Source organism: Ixodes scapularis, unplaced genomic scaffold, assembly GCF_016920785.2.
Source record: "Ixodes scapularis isolate PalLabHiFi unplaced genomic scaffold, ASM1692078v2 PGA_scaffold1__304_contigs__length_218370807, whole genome shotgun sequence".
Taxonomy (NCBI): Eukaryota; Metazoa; Arthropoda; class Arachnida; order Ixodida; family Ixodidae; genus Ixodes; species Ixodes scapularis.
This window is the reverse complement of record NW_024609846.1, coordinates 31,541,679-31,557,119: the sequence shown is the minus strand read 5'-3', so window position 1 is coordinate 31,557,119 and position 15,441 is coordinate 31,541,679. Positions and strand designations below refer to the sequence as shown.

Here is a 15,441-nt window from a genome sequence, read left to right as displayed (position 1 = left end):
CGCTGATCACGGGACCTTTCCACCAGCCAATCGGCATTGAGCTTCGCAGTCAATTTTTTGGGCTTCACTAAATCTGGCAACCTCCCCCTGATGGGCCAAAGAATGTTTCACGTTAAAAGTTTGTGCCAACTTTGGCTCAGACGTTTTGTATAGCGTAGTGCTAGGGCAAGCCAACTCCAGGCGTTGGGCAAGCTGACATCGGCGGCTTTGCACGATGCCCGTGCGAAATGCTCCAGATAGCAGCATTGCAGTGCCACCGTCTTTCTTGTCGCACAAGCAAACAGGTAGAGGACCAAGATGCAAGGGCATGTATTTGTACGGATTATTCGAAACAAACGTCGCCCCTGTCAAGTTTTGTGGCAATACGTTGGGCAGTCCAATTCTCATTCAGGCCCATGGCGGTGCCTCGCATACCTGCTTATACAGACGCAAGTATGACACCGGCGTGACGGACGCGGCCTGCAGTGCATGTGGAGGTTGTTGATTGTGCAATTAACCGAAGGAATCTTTTAGCACACTGTATATTATTCAGTGACAATGATGATGATGATGATGATACCCACAGATGCTCCAAGTTCACCTCCTCGAGTTGGTCTTGGAATAAAAAAAAGTCGTCGAACTATCACACTGATAAAACCCCGAACACGAGGAAACGGAGACACGTTATCCGTTCCCGTTTTCAACACGACCGTGCACCAGCTTGCCCGAACACCAACTATTGTTCCGGTCGCTGAACTAGTTTGAGCACCTGCCTTTTTGGTGGCATAACTTGGTCAACGTGCGGCACACATGAGATCCGTAATCTTTTCCCTCGCAGTCCGACGAAGTCTCGCCAGCATGTCCGAGGCCGTGGCGCTGGATTTTATAGGTCGCCCACCGGAGGCCAGTGTAGGCCAGAGACCAGACCTGAGTGCGGCGTCTGTAACCAGCAGAGACTCGTGCCCTGGCCAACAAAATGCGAGTCCCAGCCGTTCGTGCCCAATCTGTGGTGACCTCTGGTAGAAGACGTGGAGAATCCACCACAATGGCCTTGTCATTCTCGTGCACGGATTGTCGCGTCCATGCTTTCCACTCAACGGAACGTTGGGCGCCTTAGAAGAAGTCTGCCGCTGCCTTGCGCTTAAGGGGCAGCCGCAGCAGGTTGTCCGTGAGCGAGGAGGCCTCTTCAGGGTTGCCGTCTTTCCGCGTTGATCTCCTCGACGAGGCGGGGGAGGGCAGCAGCGGGGAGGGAGTGGGCGTGGCCGCCAAACCGCCGTCTTTGTCCCGAACCGGGGTGTGGCCCGGGGTGTAGCTGGCCCTGAGGGCCCGGTCGACGCCCTTCGAGATGCCCAGCTTGGCCGAGGCTAGGTGGCGCGCTGCAGGGGACATGGTGCCCAGCCGCGCCAGCGGTGTCTTGGGAGAGGGGGAAGCGCCGGGGCTGCAAAGTCAAAGAGTTTGACATGTCGGCATTCTCACGAGGCAATGCTCCCAACCGTGAAAAAAACGAGACTATGCCCCGTTCCACCTTACGTCCAAAATTGGCAGATGCTACGAGCCGTCCTAGCCGGTCCACCTCCCTGAGTGTATCACGTGATACATTCTGCCCATCACTGCAGCTCTTCTCCAAGGTCACATAACACTCCCGCGGCCTTGGATTGACTTTGATGGCTCACAGGATCTACCGAAGTCGGTCGTAAGGTGAAATGGAGTATAGAACTGGAGTTGGTCACATTATTTCAAGCTTATATTAGGCGAGAATGGTAACCTACGCATCCGAAAAGTTTGTGAGGTTTTAGACGCACGACGGTCGATGCATTCATAGCCTGCTGCATGCCACTCTAAATACAACGATTACGGGGATGGCTACGAGCAGCTATCAAAGGCAGCACCTTTGGAGCATGGCTCACTCATTAGCTAGGGGGTCAGTTCTGGATCTCAGAAAGAGTCTTCTTTTGCATTTAGGAGTTCTAATAAAGAAACCATTTGCTGTGAGAAGCGCAAGGAATTTGGAACCAATGTTATTGCAGACACAGCTTACATCTTGACAAAACACAGTTTTATACATCTCTAAACAGCAGCATGACCATTTCCAATGCTAGCATTGCAGACGGTTCAGCAGCAAACTAGAACAAAGACAGACCTCACACTCGGGTACTATCATTATCATCACCACCGCAACAAAAAAATGGGGAGGTCTAAGGCTCCTGAATCGCAGCAACCGAGCCGTAGGTTTTGATCCGGATCAATCCCAGTCTTTCGTGTCACGGCGACTGAAAACTCCAATAGACCTTTAGCCAAATTAGCCGAGCATCAAGGAGAATGCTGGGAACGTAGGTGTGCATGCCGAACGTGCCCGCCTTAGTTTACGAGTATAAGGCACCAACGAAGGCACGTGCGAAGTTCCATTAGTTCTAGATTTTTGCTTCCAAACAGATACTAGTCACCTCTTCAGATGCCTGCACGTGCAGCATGCGTAACCACATTTGCAGCAAGCTCTTTGGTGCTCGGGTAATTTAGCGAAAGGTAAGCCAGATGTTTCATCCACTACGATCACGTTGCTATTGCAACTCCTCGTGCTGATTGAGGGTCGATTTTGTTTCCCACATATTGTTTGAGTATTCGCATACTAATTCATTTGTTTACACCTTTTTTTTCAACTCGAACAGTATGGTAGCTGCATTTTCCTTTTACGCATACTTCTGCTCTTATGTTCGTTCAAGTTTTCCACCCCCTCCTACTTGGGCCTTACACGGCTTGTAGTATCTTCTAAAACAGTGCTTCTCAAATCAGGGTCTACAGACCCCCTGGCATATCTGAAGGCCTCCTCAGGGTCCATGAAGCCCTCGACCGTCAGTCGAGCCGAACAATAAAACTTTTCTTTTTACTGAGGCTGGCTGTCCCACAAAGCTAAATATACCGAACATGTGGGCCGAGTGAGGAGGGTTGATTATTCTCCGTTTCACGGCTTCAAAGTTGGTTTGTACACACTTAGTATTCTCCATTTACTCTTGTCATAGTAATTGTTCGATACCGCCCAATAGATTAACTCCCCGTTCACTTGTGTTGGTGGAATGGACCCCCCAAACTCTGGTGGTTGAGAACCACTGCTCTAAAATGAAACTGCAGATGAACCTGCCGCCGTGGGGCTTCTCACCTGAGGAAGGAAGAGCGCATCTGGTCGAGGGCGGCCGAGCGTCGGGCGGCGCTTCGCCGGGCAACCCCATCTGCCAGCGACAGGGCCAGCCGCTCCCTGGACCGGGGCTCTGGGATGCGGAACTGGGGGCCCCCGGGGTGGCGGGGCAGCGGGGTGTCACTGCCGTCCAGCAGGAAGGGCGTCCCCTCGATTTCGCCCCACGTCAGCAGGGGCGACTCCGACACCCCTGAGGGAAGAGAGGGTGGACACGGTCGTCAACAGAGCCCCTCGATCCGTTAGTGGTCATCACGAGTAGCGGCAGACGCGATAATAGACGACGGGCGTGCCCCGTGTCACGGTAAACGAATATAAAACTGAAAATACAGTACTTTCTCGTTATAATGATATCGCTTTTATCGAAGTTCAATGTGGTCTCAACCGAAATACATGCATTTTGAACTGGATTATTCAAAGTGCGTCGGCTGCTCACCACGCTTATTGTGAAGGCAGAGGTGCCGAAAGCACGCAGGTCTACACAAAGGCCTTCTTCACCGAGGCAAACAGCAAACAAGAAAACAGCAAACAGGTGACAGAGAGCAAAGCGTTAACGAAGCCAGGGAGCAGCATCCACGTTTTGAAGCTACACACGGTGCCCGCCGTGCCCGCAGCCGAAGCGGCCCGGCTCTAGTCAAAATCAGGTCAAGTAAGGGAAGGAGCCCAGAGGAAATCGTCCTCGGAAGCCCACGACGCACGCTACTGCGCCCACATGCCTGCAGCGTAAACATTCATTCGCGAGTCGTACAAGAGCATTTACCGAAAGTCACTTCAATCAGTGAGGTCGAAAAAAGTGACCGGCCCAAGTCCGAAATCGCCGAGAAATTTGAAATTTGTGGGAACCACGTGGTTCCCTACATCCCTATCTAGGCCTAGCTCATGTAGGCTGAGGGACGTTGCCATGTCGGGGCAAGTCCCGGATGCGAGGCCGTATTAACCTTTGGGATGGCTCTCCCTCGCCCTTTTCGTATAATTTGCCACGGGCACATCCTTTGGAACCTTGAACGCGTCCACCCTCCGGGGAGCAAACCTACTTCCGACCACCCCAAACACGTCCATTCCCGCAGAATATTTGACAACCAAAACCAACGGCCAGGGCCGTTGGTTTTGGCCGTCATGCCGTCGAGCAGAGCCTCTCTGGGGGAGGCTCTGCTCGACGGAGCCCCGCTTTCTTGTCGGGACTTTCCGCCTTCCTCGATGCTGCTAATAAAAGCAGCGCAGACTCCGAGTGGTGATGCTGTCTATAGAGCCAGCGCCGTTAACTCGGACTTTGTTGGCCTTCGGGCAAATGTGTTGGCACTTCAGTCAATAAACACGTCATTATACGGACCCAGGAAACCTACTGTGTTTCTGCCTGGTACCCCACAAAGGAAGATCTCACATCTGAAATCAACTGTTCGACACTGTCGACCATCTTGAAGAACAAGCAAGACGTACTGGACGGGTTTGAGAAGAGTGTCGCCATGCAAGAGAAAGTGCGCCCGCGACTCGAAGATGAAATATTGCCAACAGCTTTGCACACTCGTTAGATTTTCTTGCGCACTCATGCTTGCCGAGCCAGCACACGACTCCCAGAGATGCAACGACCTCTACAAGAGTGTGTGCGAACAGATTGGTGAGACCACCGAGGATAACTTCAATCTGTCCGCACTTGTCGATGCAGACATTCCTGTCGCCACGGATGCGGAGATCGTAGCCAAGGTAAATACGAAGCGACGTTGGAGAGGCACCTTGGGAAACACCGACGACTGCAGAGACGCAAAACATTCTACGGCTTCTTCGAGACAAAGTGGAGTGCAGCGGAATGACTGCGCTCCTGCGATGCCTGAAGCAGTTTAAGCAGGACTGATGCCCGGATAAAATTATAGGCAAACTCCACTAAATTTTTTTTGACTCCACCAAAGCTGCCACGAGCTGTTCATAGCCAAGGTTTGTTCGATTAAATAAATAAGGTCAGAGCGTTTCGCAAGGTTCCCATCCACCTTCAAGAGCGAGAGCCAAATAAACAGCGACAACGGTCGCTGTTTATTTGGCTCTTGCTTTTATTGAATTACCGCTTATATCAAATTATTTTTGATGTCCCGTCAACTTTGGGATAATAAGAGACTGCTGTAAATGTTTAATGAGGCACACTTGTGCCTACTAACAGAAACTGACCATGTACTTCCCATCCGCGACAGAAGGGCGACTGCCCCAAAGCAGCGCGTTACCACTCCTTTTATACGTGCGGTACCTTCAAGAACGTTCCAAACCAGAATACCTGATGACAACCAAGAGTGGGTTAGAACTTTCCAGAAGAGTACCGATTAATAAAAGGAAGCGGGGATCGAACTCTGCTGCTCCTCCACGTGGCAGTTGCGCGTGTTGCCAACTCCGCCACGCACACGGCACCCAGCTCATGAAAGCAAATGGCGACGCAGCACACGCTCCCGGCTCGTGTTTTAACAATAAAGCAGGCATTCATACTTTGTTTCTGTTTGCCCACACTTTTTCGGATTAAAACCATGGCTGTCGGGACTTGTAAGAAATGCTAAGCGTAAATTTTATCGGGGGGCATTGGTTGTCAAATGGCTGCGGTCGTTACGGTTCCAAACAGAAAGCGCGGATGAATGTCCACTGGCAACTAAACGCAACGCCGGTCTGAAACTTGCTGCTCAAAAGTTAAGAGAAGCGGTGGGCCTCACCTTTTGGTGCAGTGCACATCAATAGCGAAAGTAAGAGCAAATGAGCACTTGAGACTCCCAGAAGCCTCGGCGTTGTAGCCGACATTTCGCAAAGAGCTAGGCCTCACTGCGAAATGTTAACTGACATTTTGAGGCATCGAGGAGATATCTTTTCCGAGTTTGTCCGTTTTTCAAATAATTATTATTTTATAAATCTTGTGTAGTCTCAAGGCCTGTGCAGACATTTGCAACTTCTTAAGACCGAGTGCCTTGAAACCTCTTAAAATCTCTTACAACGAGAGGACACACTAGTACCATCTATTGGGTAGCAGTGGAAGCTTGGCAGTCCCACATATTTTCTATTTCTCTCGCATATCCTCCTTTCTTTCTTGGCTCGAAAACCTCTTGTCAGTGTTATAAACGAGCCTTTTTCTTAGGTATTATGCACATTTTACCTCGGAAATCCCGCAAAATCTTCGCTCTTGTGAAATGCAGCTTTAGGGTCACCGCATAGATGGCGCCAGCGTGCCAGTGTGATCTCTCATCCTAAGAAATTTTAAGAGGTTTCAAGGCACTCGGTTCTAAGGAGTCGCAAGTGTGTGAACAGGCCTTGATGGGCATGTTTGAGCAATCGTCGTTGCAGAATGTGATTGCACTCTATGAACCGTAACAATAAACAAACGGCCGAAATAATTATCAGCTTAACTTGCAAGCATAAACGTCACGAGCCTGCCCCTTGTTTGCTGGCTTTGTCAGACGAGCGGCGCCTTCGGCTCAACATCTGCCATATCCATCAATGCTGCTGTGCCAGCATTTGAATCGCAGCAGGCAACACCACGACACAACTGTGACGTCGTCGGGCAGAAGTCGAGGAACCCAGCAGGAAGACGCGGTGAATGCGCCGGGCGGTAACACGTTGCAAGCAGCGTAACAAAGATGTACGGTGCCTACCTGGGGCGGGGGAGGGCGTTGCGACGAAGCCGAAGCCGCCCACCTTGGGCGACTCCTGGCCCTGCAACTCGCGTCCGTCCACGCCCACCTTTCCCTCCAGGGCCTTGGCCTGCACGCCGGCCGCCTGGGCCAGCGTCTCCCGGTTGACCCGCTCGTCGAAGGGGGCCCGCTCCAGCCGCGTGTGCTCGTGGGCGATGGCCCGGCCGGGGCCCCGCTCTCGCCGCTCCTCCTCCGTCAGTGGCACCCCTGCGACCCGGACAGACTCGTGTGAATCCACAACCCGCCGAACGACCCTTCGCTACGACTTTTGGCATTGCTTCGGACGGCATAGGGTTAATACAATAATCAAGAGGAAAAGGTCCCACACCTTCCGGCCGTGTCGGAATGGCGGGGTATAGACGTGGACATCGGTGGTCCCAGTAGGTGGTCCCGCTGGGCTCACATCGCTAGCAACGACTGAATATACACAAAGAAGCAGAGAAACATCACTTTTAAGCTTTTCTACCTTACTTAGCAAAAAAACACCGACATATAATGTATGTAAAAGAAAAAATAACTGGATGAGCACTCGAACAATTACAACTCGTCTCAGCAAAATAAACACGCACGACCTTTCATCTACCTTTTTTTCTCCGCTTTTCTTTTTCTTGTTCTTTCTCTCGGGACCACCGATGTCAGCGTCTTCCTTTTGCCATGTTCTGCTCCCTCGTTTACTCCTAAATAGAGCAAAACCGATTTCACGGCGGCGCCGCCAAAGCGCCGTTGAGAAATCGGTTTTGCTCTATTTGTCACCAGGCTAGTCTGTCCAGAATGCTCCGCGCACGCTCGCCACATTTGCGCAGTAGCATTCGGAGTCCCAGACCGATGGCCGCCGCCGGTTGCGATGGCTACGACGAGGCGCTAGACCATAAAGAGCCGGCTCTTAGACAATGTGATGTAACCACGACACGTGCATGCGCGCGCCCGCGTTACGTCGGATTAAATGGAGATCTTTAGCGTAAGAAGAGCTTGAGTCACTAATGAGGCGAGAACGGCAGAGAGGGGCTTCAGTTGCCCTGCCTCCAGCACGAGTTTCCTAGTTTCGACAACGTGTCTTGTGCACCTCGAGTGGCTCTCCCACTGTCAGCAACCGCTATAGTGTTCCAAGCTTTATGAGAAACAAAACTGGCGGAACCTGTGGAACCAAGCCGCCAAGCACGGCAGAAATGCATGTGCGCGAGCCCGGGAAAGAGACGGAAAAACTATGGAGCCGTTGCGAAAGCCTCGGTCCCTTCCGAGCCTAGTTCAAGGTCGTGGCCACCCGTACGAGAAGTGCGGTACAGAGGCAAAGAGTCGAAAAAGAAGGAGGGCAAAGGCAAATGAATACACATATACCCATGAGTGTTAAACGGAAGCCCCATTTCGTAGCAGCTGAGAGAACATTAGCCGAGAATGTACCAGCGGGGTTCTACCGTGTTTTGCCCATTTGTTATTGGCTTTTCTTCTTTATTTCTTTTTGGCTCGCGCATGTATTTCTGCGTAGGAGTCACCAGGCCACGGCAGTTTCTGAACGCAAAATATCCCTCTGAGATTAAGAAACTGGTCCAAGATGCAGTAAAAACTTCGGCCTTGGCCACTGAGGCACTCGTTATTCTAAGTATGTAGTCTTCCCAAAAAAATGTACAGCGTTTTTTTTCAATGCAAGAATAAACTATGGATCGCTGCACAAATGTAGCGCTAGCAGCCTGGACCGTTTGAGAACGAACTACTATCAAAAGTTACAATTTTCTAAAACTTTCAATGGGAAATAAGGCCCGTTTCCAGTAGTTTGCGCCATTCAGCTCCATGTATTTGTGGGCTTCATCAGCTACCAGTCTCCCAATTAAAATTTCTGAAAATTGCTTATACTGTAACTTGAACATATAACAGTTGGTTCTCAAACTTCAGCATCTCGTCCAGACACCTAGCACTACTGAAATGAGTGATAAGGCGCAGGCAAGCTGGTTTACATTCATGATTTAAGCAACTCTGAGACAGGGGAAACAAGGACAAACACGACGAAGTCTCAAATCTTGCACTGTTTTGTATTCCCAATTCCATAAGACCAATCAACTCCTCAGAATTTTAAAACGACAACCCATTCTCAAGAGGTTAACACTAAGGCATTTTTGCAGGCAATCTGGCAAAACTTGCTGCCAAGTGCCATTCTCATTTATCACAATACGAGAAGGGAAGCTGCAGTTTGTGGTCTTTCACTAGGAACTTTACAGATGAGGCTGCTCTTATTCTACCACTGATCCTACTAACAACCGACTGAAGCTCACATTCTTTAAGCAATCTAATCACACTCCTCTTAATTTTCTGGATATCCTCAACACACGGCTGGAACAGACTTCGTCGCGTTTGTCCCCCTTCTTTCCAGTCTCAGGGTTGTCTCAAATCATGAATGCCAGCACTATATTTGGGCAAAAAGTTTTCATTCGATGATGCGTAATTTATTTAGGCAGAGAAAAAAAAAAAAAATTTCGTGAATTTTTGGGGGGGGTTACGGGTTCACTGAGAAGCCTCACGTTGACCATGAGGGAGAGCACGTCGGACCAGACAAAGCCGGCTTTGCTCCAGGCCGCGACGGAATGCTTGCACTTACCCTCAGGGATGTACATGAGGGAGTTGCGGTTGGTGTACTTCCAGGTGACGGGGGCATTGGTACCGTCCCCCGGCCCCTCGATGGCAAGGGAACCCTCTGCCCCCCGGAGCATCCTGTCGAGCGGTGCGGCGAGGGCCCCTTCGTCTTTGTGCATCCAACCGTGCCTCTCCTGGTGCCTGCGGTCCGCCTCCACCACCATGGACCCGAACGAGGCGTTGTCCTCACTCGTGTGGCCGTGCAGGAAGGAGTCCAATGATTGCTTCCGCCTCCCCTGCTGCGCCTCGTCCTCCTCCGACGCGGCACTGCCCTCGACCCCTGCAAAGGAGATGAGGGTCTCTTTCCTCGTTCGCTCAGCGTACCACGGGGCACCCCACAGTCTGAGGGACGCCGCAATGAGGCGCTAAGGGCGTCATAAGGGGTCGCTTAACACGGCACCGTTTGCCTACATGTTACGAAAGCTTATGTCGAGAGTCACTAAAAAATGTAAGCAAAACACTCCTGAAAAAAAATGGACCCTAATTCGTACACTCGCGATCGCCTACTGCCAAGTTCTTGCAATCTCTTATGACAAGAGAACGCTGGCACCATCTATGAGATTGTCCTGAAACTGCATTTCACTAGAGCGAAGGCTTTGAGACATGTGCAGAATCAAAACTATGTATTGCCTATGAGAAATGGTTCTTTATAACATAGTCAAAGCCTTTTCAAGCCAATGAAGAAAGAATGATGCGCAAAAACATAGGAAATATACGGGAACTGCGAGTTTACCACAGCTACTCGATAGATGGCGCTAGTATGTCCTCTCGTTGTAAGAGGTCCCAAGAGGTTAAAAGGCACTAGGTCACAAGCAGTCGCAGGCATGTGGACCAGCCTTAAAGGGACATTGACAGGGTTTTTATGCTCACCAAGGTTTTTATTCGTACATGACATATGAGAGCCCAACTACCCAGAACACAATTTGCATCTCGAAATTCGTTTTCTTTTCATTTGAAAATTGCCGATCGAGAACTGGCCGGTTTGAGTCACGCTCACCCTCTTCCCCGTAGTCACGTGCAGTTTTTTATGGTTTAGACACACACACCAAGTATAATCAAAGTCGTGGGTCATCGAAAGCACACACTCAACATTAAAGATTAAAACAAATACGATACCCATTTTTTTGTGGCTTCTAGAAAGCCGCAAATATGTTGATTGAAAAAAAAAAAAAAAAAAGTTGCATAGAAAAATGAAAGCAGTCTGTGCATCCACTGCGTAATTCTCAACATGGTGTCGTATCGCAGGAGTAGCGAGCTGGACGGCTGAGCAAAGCGATGGTGGCGAACAACGGGCATGGGACCTTTACTTCAGAACTGTTTTTCGCGGTATCGGAGAATCTGTCTAGCTTAAAAAGAGAAATCGTTTACCGAATAAAACAATTAGGATTTATTCCGTACAGCAAGCCCGACCACCAAGCTGTTCGCACAAAGACGTTGCCGAGTCGTCGCCCCTTCTCCTGACTGAAGACATCCCTCATCTTACGAACGTGAATTGGTAAGAGCTTGAAAAACGCGCAAACGTCAAGCGCTAAGTGCTTGACTCTTTTGTTTTCTGTGTGACGTTCGACGTGCGCGTTTTTCGTCTGCTTTGCATGACCAGAAAAATGAAAGAAGTTTTTGAGCTACCTAGTCCAAAACCATCACCTGAATGCTGGTGGCTTCCTAACTTCCAAAATACTACTACTAATAATAATACGTTTATTCCCTATCAAAGCAAATGGTGGAGGTTGGAAAAATAATTCGGAAAAATCAGCTTGACAAGCTCTCCACTCCCCAGAAATTATACAAGCTCGTTCCTCCAGATTCACTCTAGTTAATTAAGAAAAGTCAATTTTGTTTGCTACTGAAAGCAAACCTGTTTTTGCCCTCGTCTTTTTCTAGTTTTCCAAGCCATCCAAATGAGGTCACAGGTGAGAAGCAAGGTGCGCGGCTGGCAATCAGGTACGCTTGCGCCCACATTGCTCGCATCTAACAGTGAGCAAACAGGGATTTTCGTGCTATCTGGAGTTAATAATAATCTCAATCTGCACAAAGTATGACCTCAACCTACGTGATGAACTACATATAAGGAAAAAGCAACTTCTAACGTGAAGGTCAATGCAAGTTCCACTTTTATGTGCATGTGCAGAAACTAGAAACGACCCGACGCCACCTGGGGGAAAAAGCGTGTAACATTTATTGGGAATACTATTTCAATCGAGCAATAAATAAATAATTAAAAGCACATGTTTGCTTCTGTATTGTGCAAACATTTAAACTACCGTATAAACTATGATTTAAATTATTTTTCTTTCAAAAAGTTGCAAATTCTGCGTTGGACTTCGGAGAGACTGTTTCACAAGTCGAATTGCTTCGCATTTTGAGAGAATTCTGAAGGCGAAGCAGTGGAAGTCGGGTGCGCCGAGGGTTCACGTCTTCCCTAATTGCAATATCAGTTCTCGGCCAGCTCGCTCGCATACATGCTTTGACTTCACCAAAAGTCATCCCAACCAAACGAAAAAGCAATGTGTTATTCATACGTTGCATGACAAAGTGGGCTGACACGGCATTTACTCATAATGTGACACCTGAGACTGTGGTGCAGAAAAATTAAGAAACTTTCAAGCCGAAGAAAAAGACAACAGTAGGAAAACGTCTTAATGTCTCCTACTGTTGTCTTTTTAAAGTTTCTTTATTCTTCCACACCATAATTTCAGGTGTTACATTATGATTAACCGTCTCCAGCTCGCCTGCACGCTCACCATTTTTTCGTCAACGGTACTTACGCATAAAATTTTTACACAAACACGACCCATAATTTAGTGAGCAAGAAAAAATTATTTGCGCCTCAAAATCTACTTATCGGTTATGTATAATGACGACAAACTTTGCATATTTGAGAAGTAAGAAGTTCTCTAAGGCATGTCTGCATTTACGAAAATAATACAATTTTATTTAAAAAGTAGCTTTTACAACCGCCGAAACATGGCTTCAATATGCTTATAGCACGAGCATCTCGGAATAGAAAATATATCTTACCTGCAGCAGAACCCCCAGCAGTGCTGCAGCCAGACTCGGACGGGGCAGGTGTCACACTAGTGGGAAGGTGCGGCGTCTCAAAGGTTGATGGTGTAGATACTAGAAAAACATGAAACAAAAAATATTTAACAGTTCTTTTTCTTTTTTTTTTTCTAAGGTCACAAAGTTGCCGAAATAACTTGCAACATGGTCTTTTTTCATTTTTGTCTATAGAGCCACAAGCACGTTGAGAGCAGGATTCAGCCTTTTGACAAAATGAATCCTACCATTTTCGGCAGGCAACAACTGTGTGATGCCAAAGTTTGTGCTGTAGGCCGGACGTCACTAGCTCAATTCCCACTCCCGATTAACGTAGAATACCGCACATCCGCCCATTCCCAAATTTGTAAGATCTGAGAATATATGCACAGTATGTTTATATGTAAAACTGATGACCGGACAAGCGCCCATCCCCTATTTTTTCACGATTATCTCCAAATTTTGAGCTTGCCAGGCATGTTACGGTATGTATTTTGATGCTAGCTGGAGTTGAACTGGCAAACAATAGTGCCATACTGTGTGAAGCGCATGAAAGATACCGGGCCCCTATAATTGCCAAACACAAAGTTGGAGCTGAGAGTTTGCGGAGTGATTGGACTTCGGGAACAAAAATTATAGTCGCAAGAGTCCCATTGGCGAGTTCCGTTTGACGAGTCTAAGTCTAGGGCCCTAATTAGGAGTCATTGTCCTCCAGCTAAACTGGCCCTCTGAGGCATACACGCAAGTTGCCATGTTGCAGGCAGACAAACTTTTCCGTTCATAAGTATTTATTTAGAGTAAAGCTATACGCACTCCGGAGCGCACTTTGGATGGAAATGGCTATACGCACTCCGCGGAGAGCTCATGCCGCTCGGGCCACCCTTTTCGAACGGCGCGTGTATCACTGGGAGCTCGTTAACACAGCCCCCCCGCCTGCGTTCACGCCGCTTCGCGGCGGCAGTATGCGGCTGCTAATAACAAAACTTAACCAGTACACGCCGCTTCGCGGCGTCCAGCCAGCAACCCAAGCCCCGCTGTCCCCGATCGCACCTCCGGAAAGGGAGTCGTATACCATTTAGTTCTGCAAAGATTCGTCAACAACATTCGGTTTTTTTAGTATTCATCGCAAAAAAGAAATGTCGTAAATATCGCCAAATGCCTCAACAAAACAAAATGTTCGAGAAAAAAAGGAAAACAAAAGTAGGCCCACCACGGATCAAACCCGCGTCCACTTGCGTATAAAGCGGACACCTTAACCCCTAGGCTATGCCATTGCTCAGAAACCTCGTTGTGACCATTTGTTTTATACGAGTTTAGCGGAGTGCGTATAGCCATTTCCGTCCGAAGTGCACTCCAGAGTGCGTATAGCTTTACTCATTTATTTAAGGAATGCAACCTTTGATACATGGTACAGGGGGGAAAAAATGAAGCAATCATGACTAACAGCTGATGCAAGTTGCCAACGCATTACTTGGAATACATTTGCTCAAAGTTATGTATGGAGTAAAGCTTTACCCACTAACAGCATAATGCAAATACAGATTGATATTGTGCGAGTACTTTTTCCATAAAGTATTTATGCGACAAGTGATCCATCACCTATCAACCAACATTACTAATGTGACAGGTCATGTGAATACTTCCTCTAGAGAGTGTTCATGTGACATAATTTAAAGGCAATGCAACATGCAACCCCTCATTTATCGTGCGATCTGTCACATGTGACACATACTGTTTATGCAGCCAGTGAATGAAGTGTGCGAGCAGTGGCCGAAACTGCAGTCGGAGTTTCACCTAACACCCAACAATTGTCCACGCTGCAGTTCCTTCATGAGTACTTTCTGGAGAAAGTACTCATGTTGCATCAATAGTAGATCGTACAAAAAAATCGTCATTGTTGTGGTCAACAAATCGATGTAAAACTATACAGCATGCCTCTTTGTTGTTCGTCGACACACCCGTTTAAAGGAGTAAACCTAATACCGTAAAAGCACCGTCAGAGGCAAAACATTTAACGCTCCTGTCGTCCAGTCAAAATTATATCATAATAACGTAACGAACTGGAACAAATACGGCGGAATGACGTCACGGACATGACACAGACGGGTGACGTTCCAAGCAGCACTGTTTTCGGTACTTGGTGTGCCGAGACTCGCACACACTTACGCGCGTGGAGGCCACTTCTGGGACCGCCTCGGTGCTGGTACTTCTCCTGCAGTTCCCTCAACTTGGTGATGTTGTTCGCCTCGAGTGCGTCCAGGTATTCGTTTTGGGCCCGCAGCTTGGGCACGTCCGGGAAAAAGTCCCGCTCGATGATCTTCCCGATCGCCTAGAAATGTGCCACAGATATGAATAACGAGTGACCGCGCTAAAGTACGGAGGTTCGTCAGAGAATACTAGTGACCAAACTCACCGCCGTGTAGGCGTCTTCGTCCAGGACGACCTGCGTACGACCCTTGGACGGATTGTTACCAGATCCCACCACGGCGACAGTTGTGCACGACTTGGTCTTCAGCGTCCCTGAGCTTGCCAAGCTCAACACCGGCGATTCTTCGCCCATTTTGACTCCCGTGCAGGGAAATTTAGCGGCAAAGTTCGACAATTCAACAACGGAAGCGAAAAACAACGCAACCTTCCGCCATCTTGACTTCCTTGATGACGATGAAGGTGGTGCTGTGCTCATTGGTTTGTTTTTAAGCTACATAAGCTACCGCTTCGTAAACACCACTGAAAAAAAAAATAATATACCGTCGTCTAAAATACAGTAAAAGCTTAACTGCGAAATGAAAGTGAAGCTTTACTGAAAACTAAACCTGTAAAAGTTATGTCTAGTAGCTCTAGTTCTGACTCGTGTTCTGGCATGTTTCACCTACCAACTTGCGTGCGCCTTCATTCTTCTGCCAGTAACATAAATGTAATGGACAATTCATTAAAGCCTCTAATATAACACACTGCGAGTAACTT

The 15,441-nt window shown here is 48.4% G+C and overlaps 1 protein-coding gene across 1 annotated transcript; it reads right to left on the bottom strand.

The window, feature by feature from the left end:
* Positions 1 to 729: 729 nt before the first annotated feature.
* On the bottom strand, positions 730 to 15,147 carry LOC8052806 (splicing factor ESS-2 homolog). Its single transcript, XM_029975478.4, has 7 exons — positions 14,891 to 15,147; positions 14,644 to 14,806; positions 12,460 to 12,558; positions 9,407 to 9,721; positions 6,781 to 7,026; positions 3,134 to 3,359; positions 730 to 1,417 (listed from the first exon to the last, which is right to left on the bottom strand). Exons 1-7 carry the CDS (start codon positions 15,035 to 15,037, stop codon positions 1,093 to 1,095), a joined length of 1,521 nt encoding a protein of 506 aa, XP_029831338.2. The 5' UTR covers positions 15,038 to 15,147; the 3' UTR covers positions 730 to 1,092.
* Between the last annotated feature and the right edge of the window lie 294 nt (positions 15,148 to 15,441).

Bases quoted from the DNA above. Each gene is read 5' to 3' on its own strand.
- LOC8052806 (XM_029975478.4), bottom strand. From the start codon at position 15,037: ATGGGCGAAGAATCGCCGGTGTTGAGCTTGGCAAGCTCAGGGACGCTG. The intron at 14,807-14,890 runs GTGAGTTTGGTC...GCACATTTCTAG, and splicing joins ACGAAGACGCCTACACGGCG to GCGATCGGGAAGATCATCGA. The intron at 12,559-14,643 runs GTAAGTGTGTGC...ATGTTTTTCTAG, and splicing joins CAGAAGTGGCCTCCACGCGC to TATCTACACCATCAACCTTT.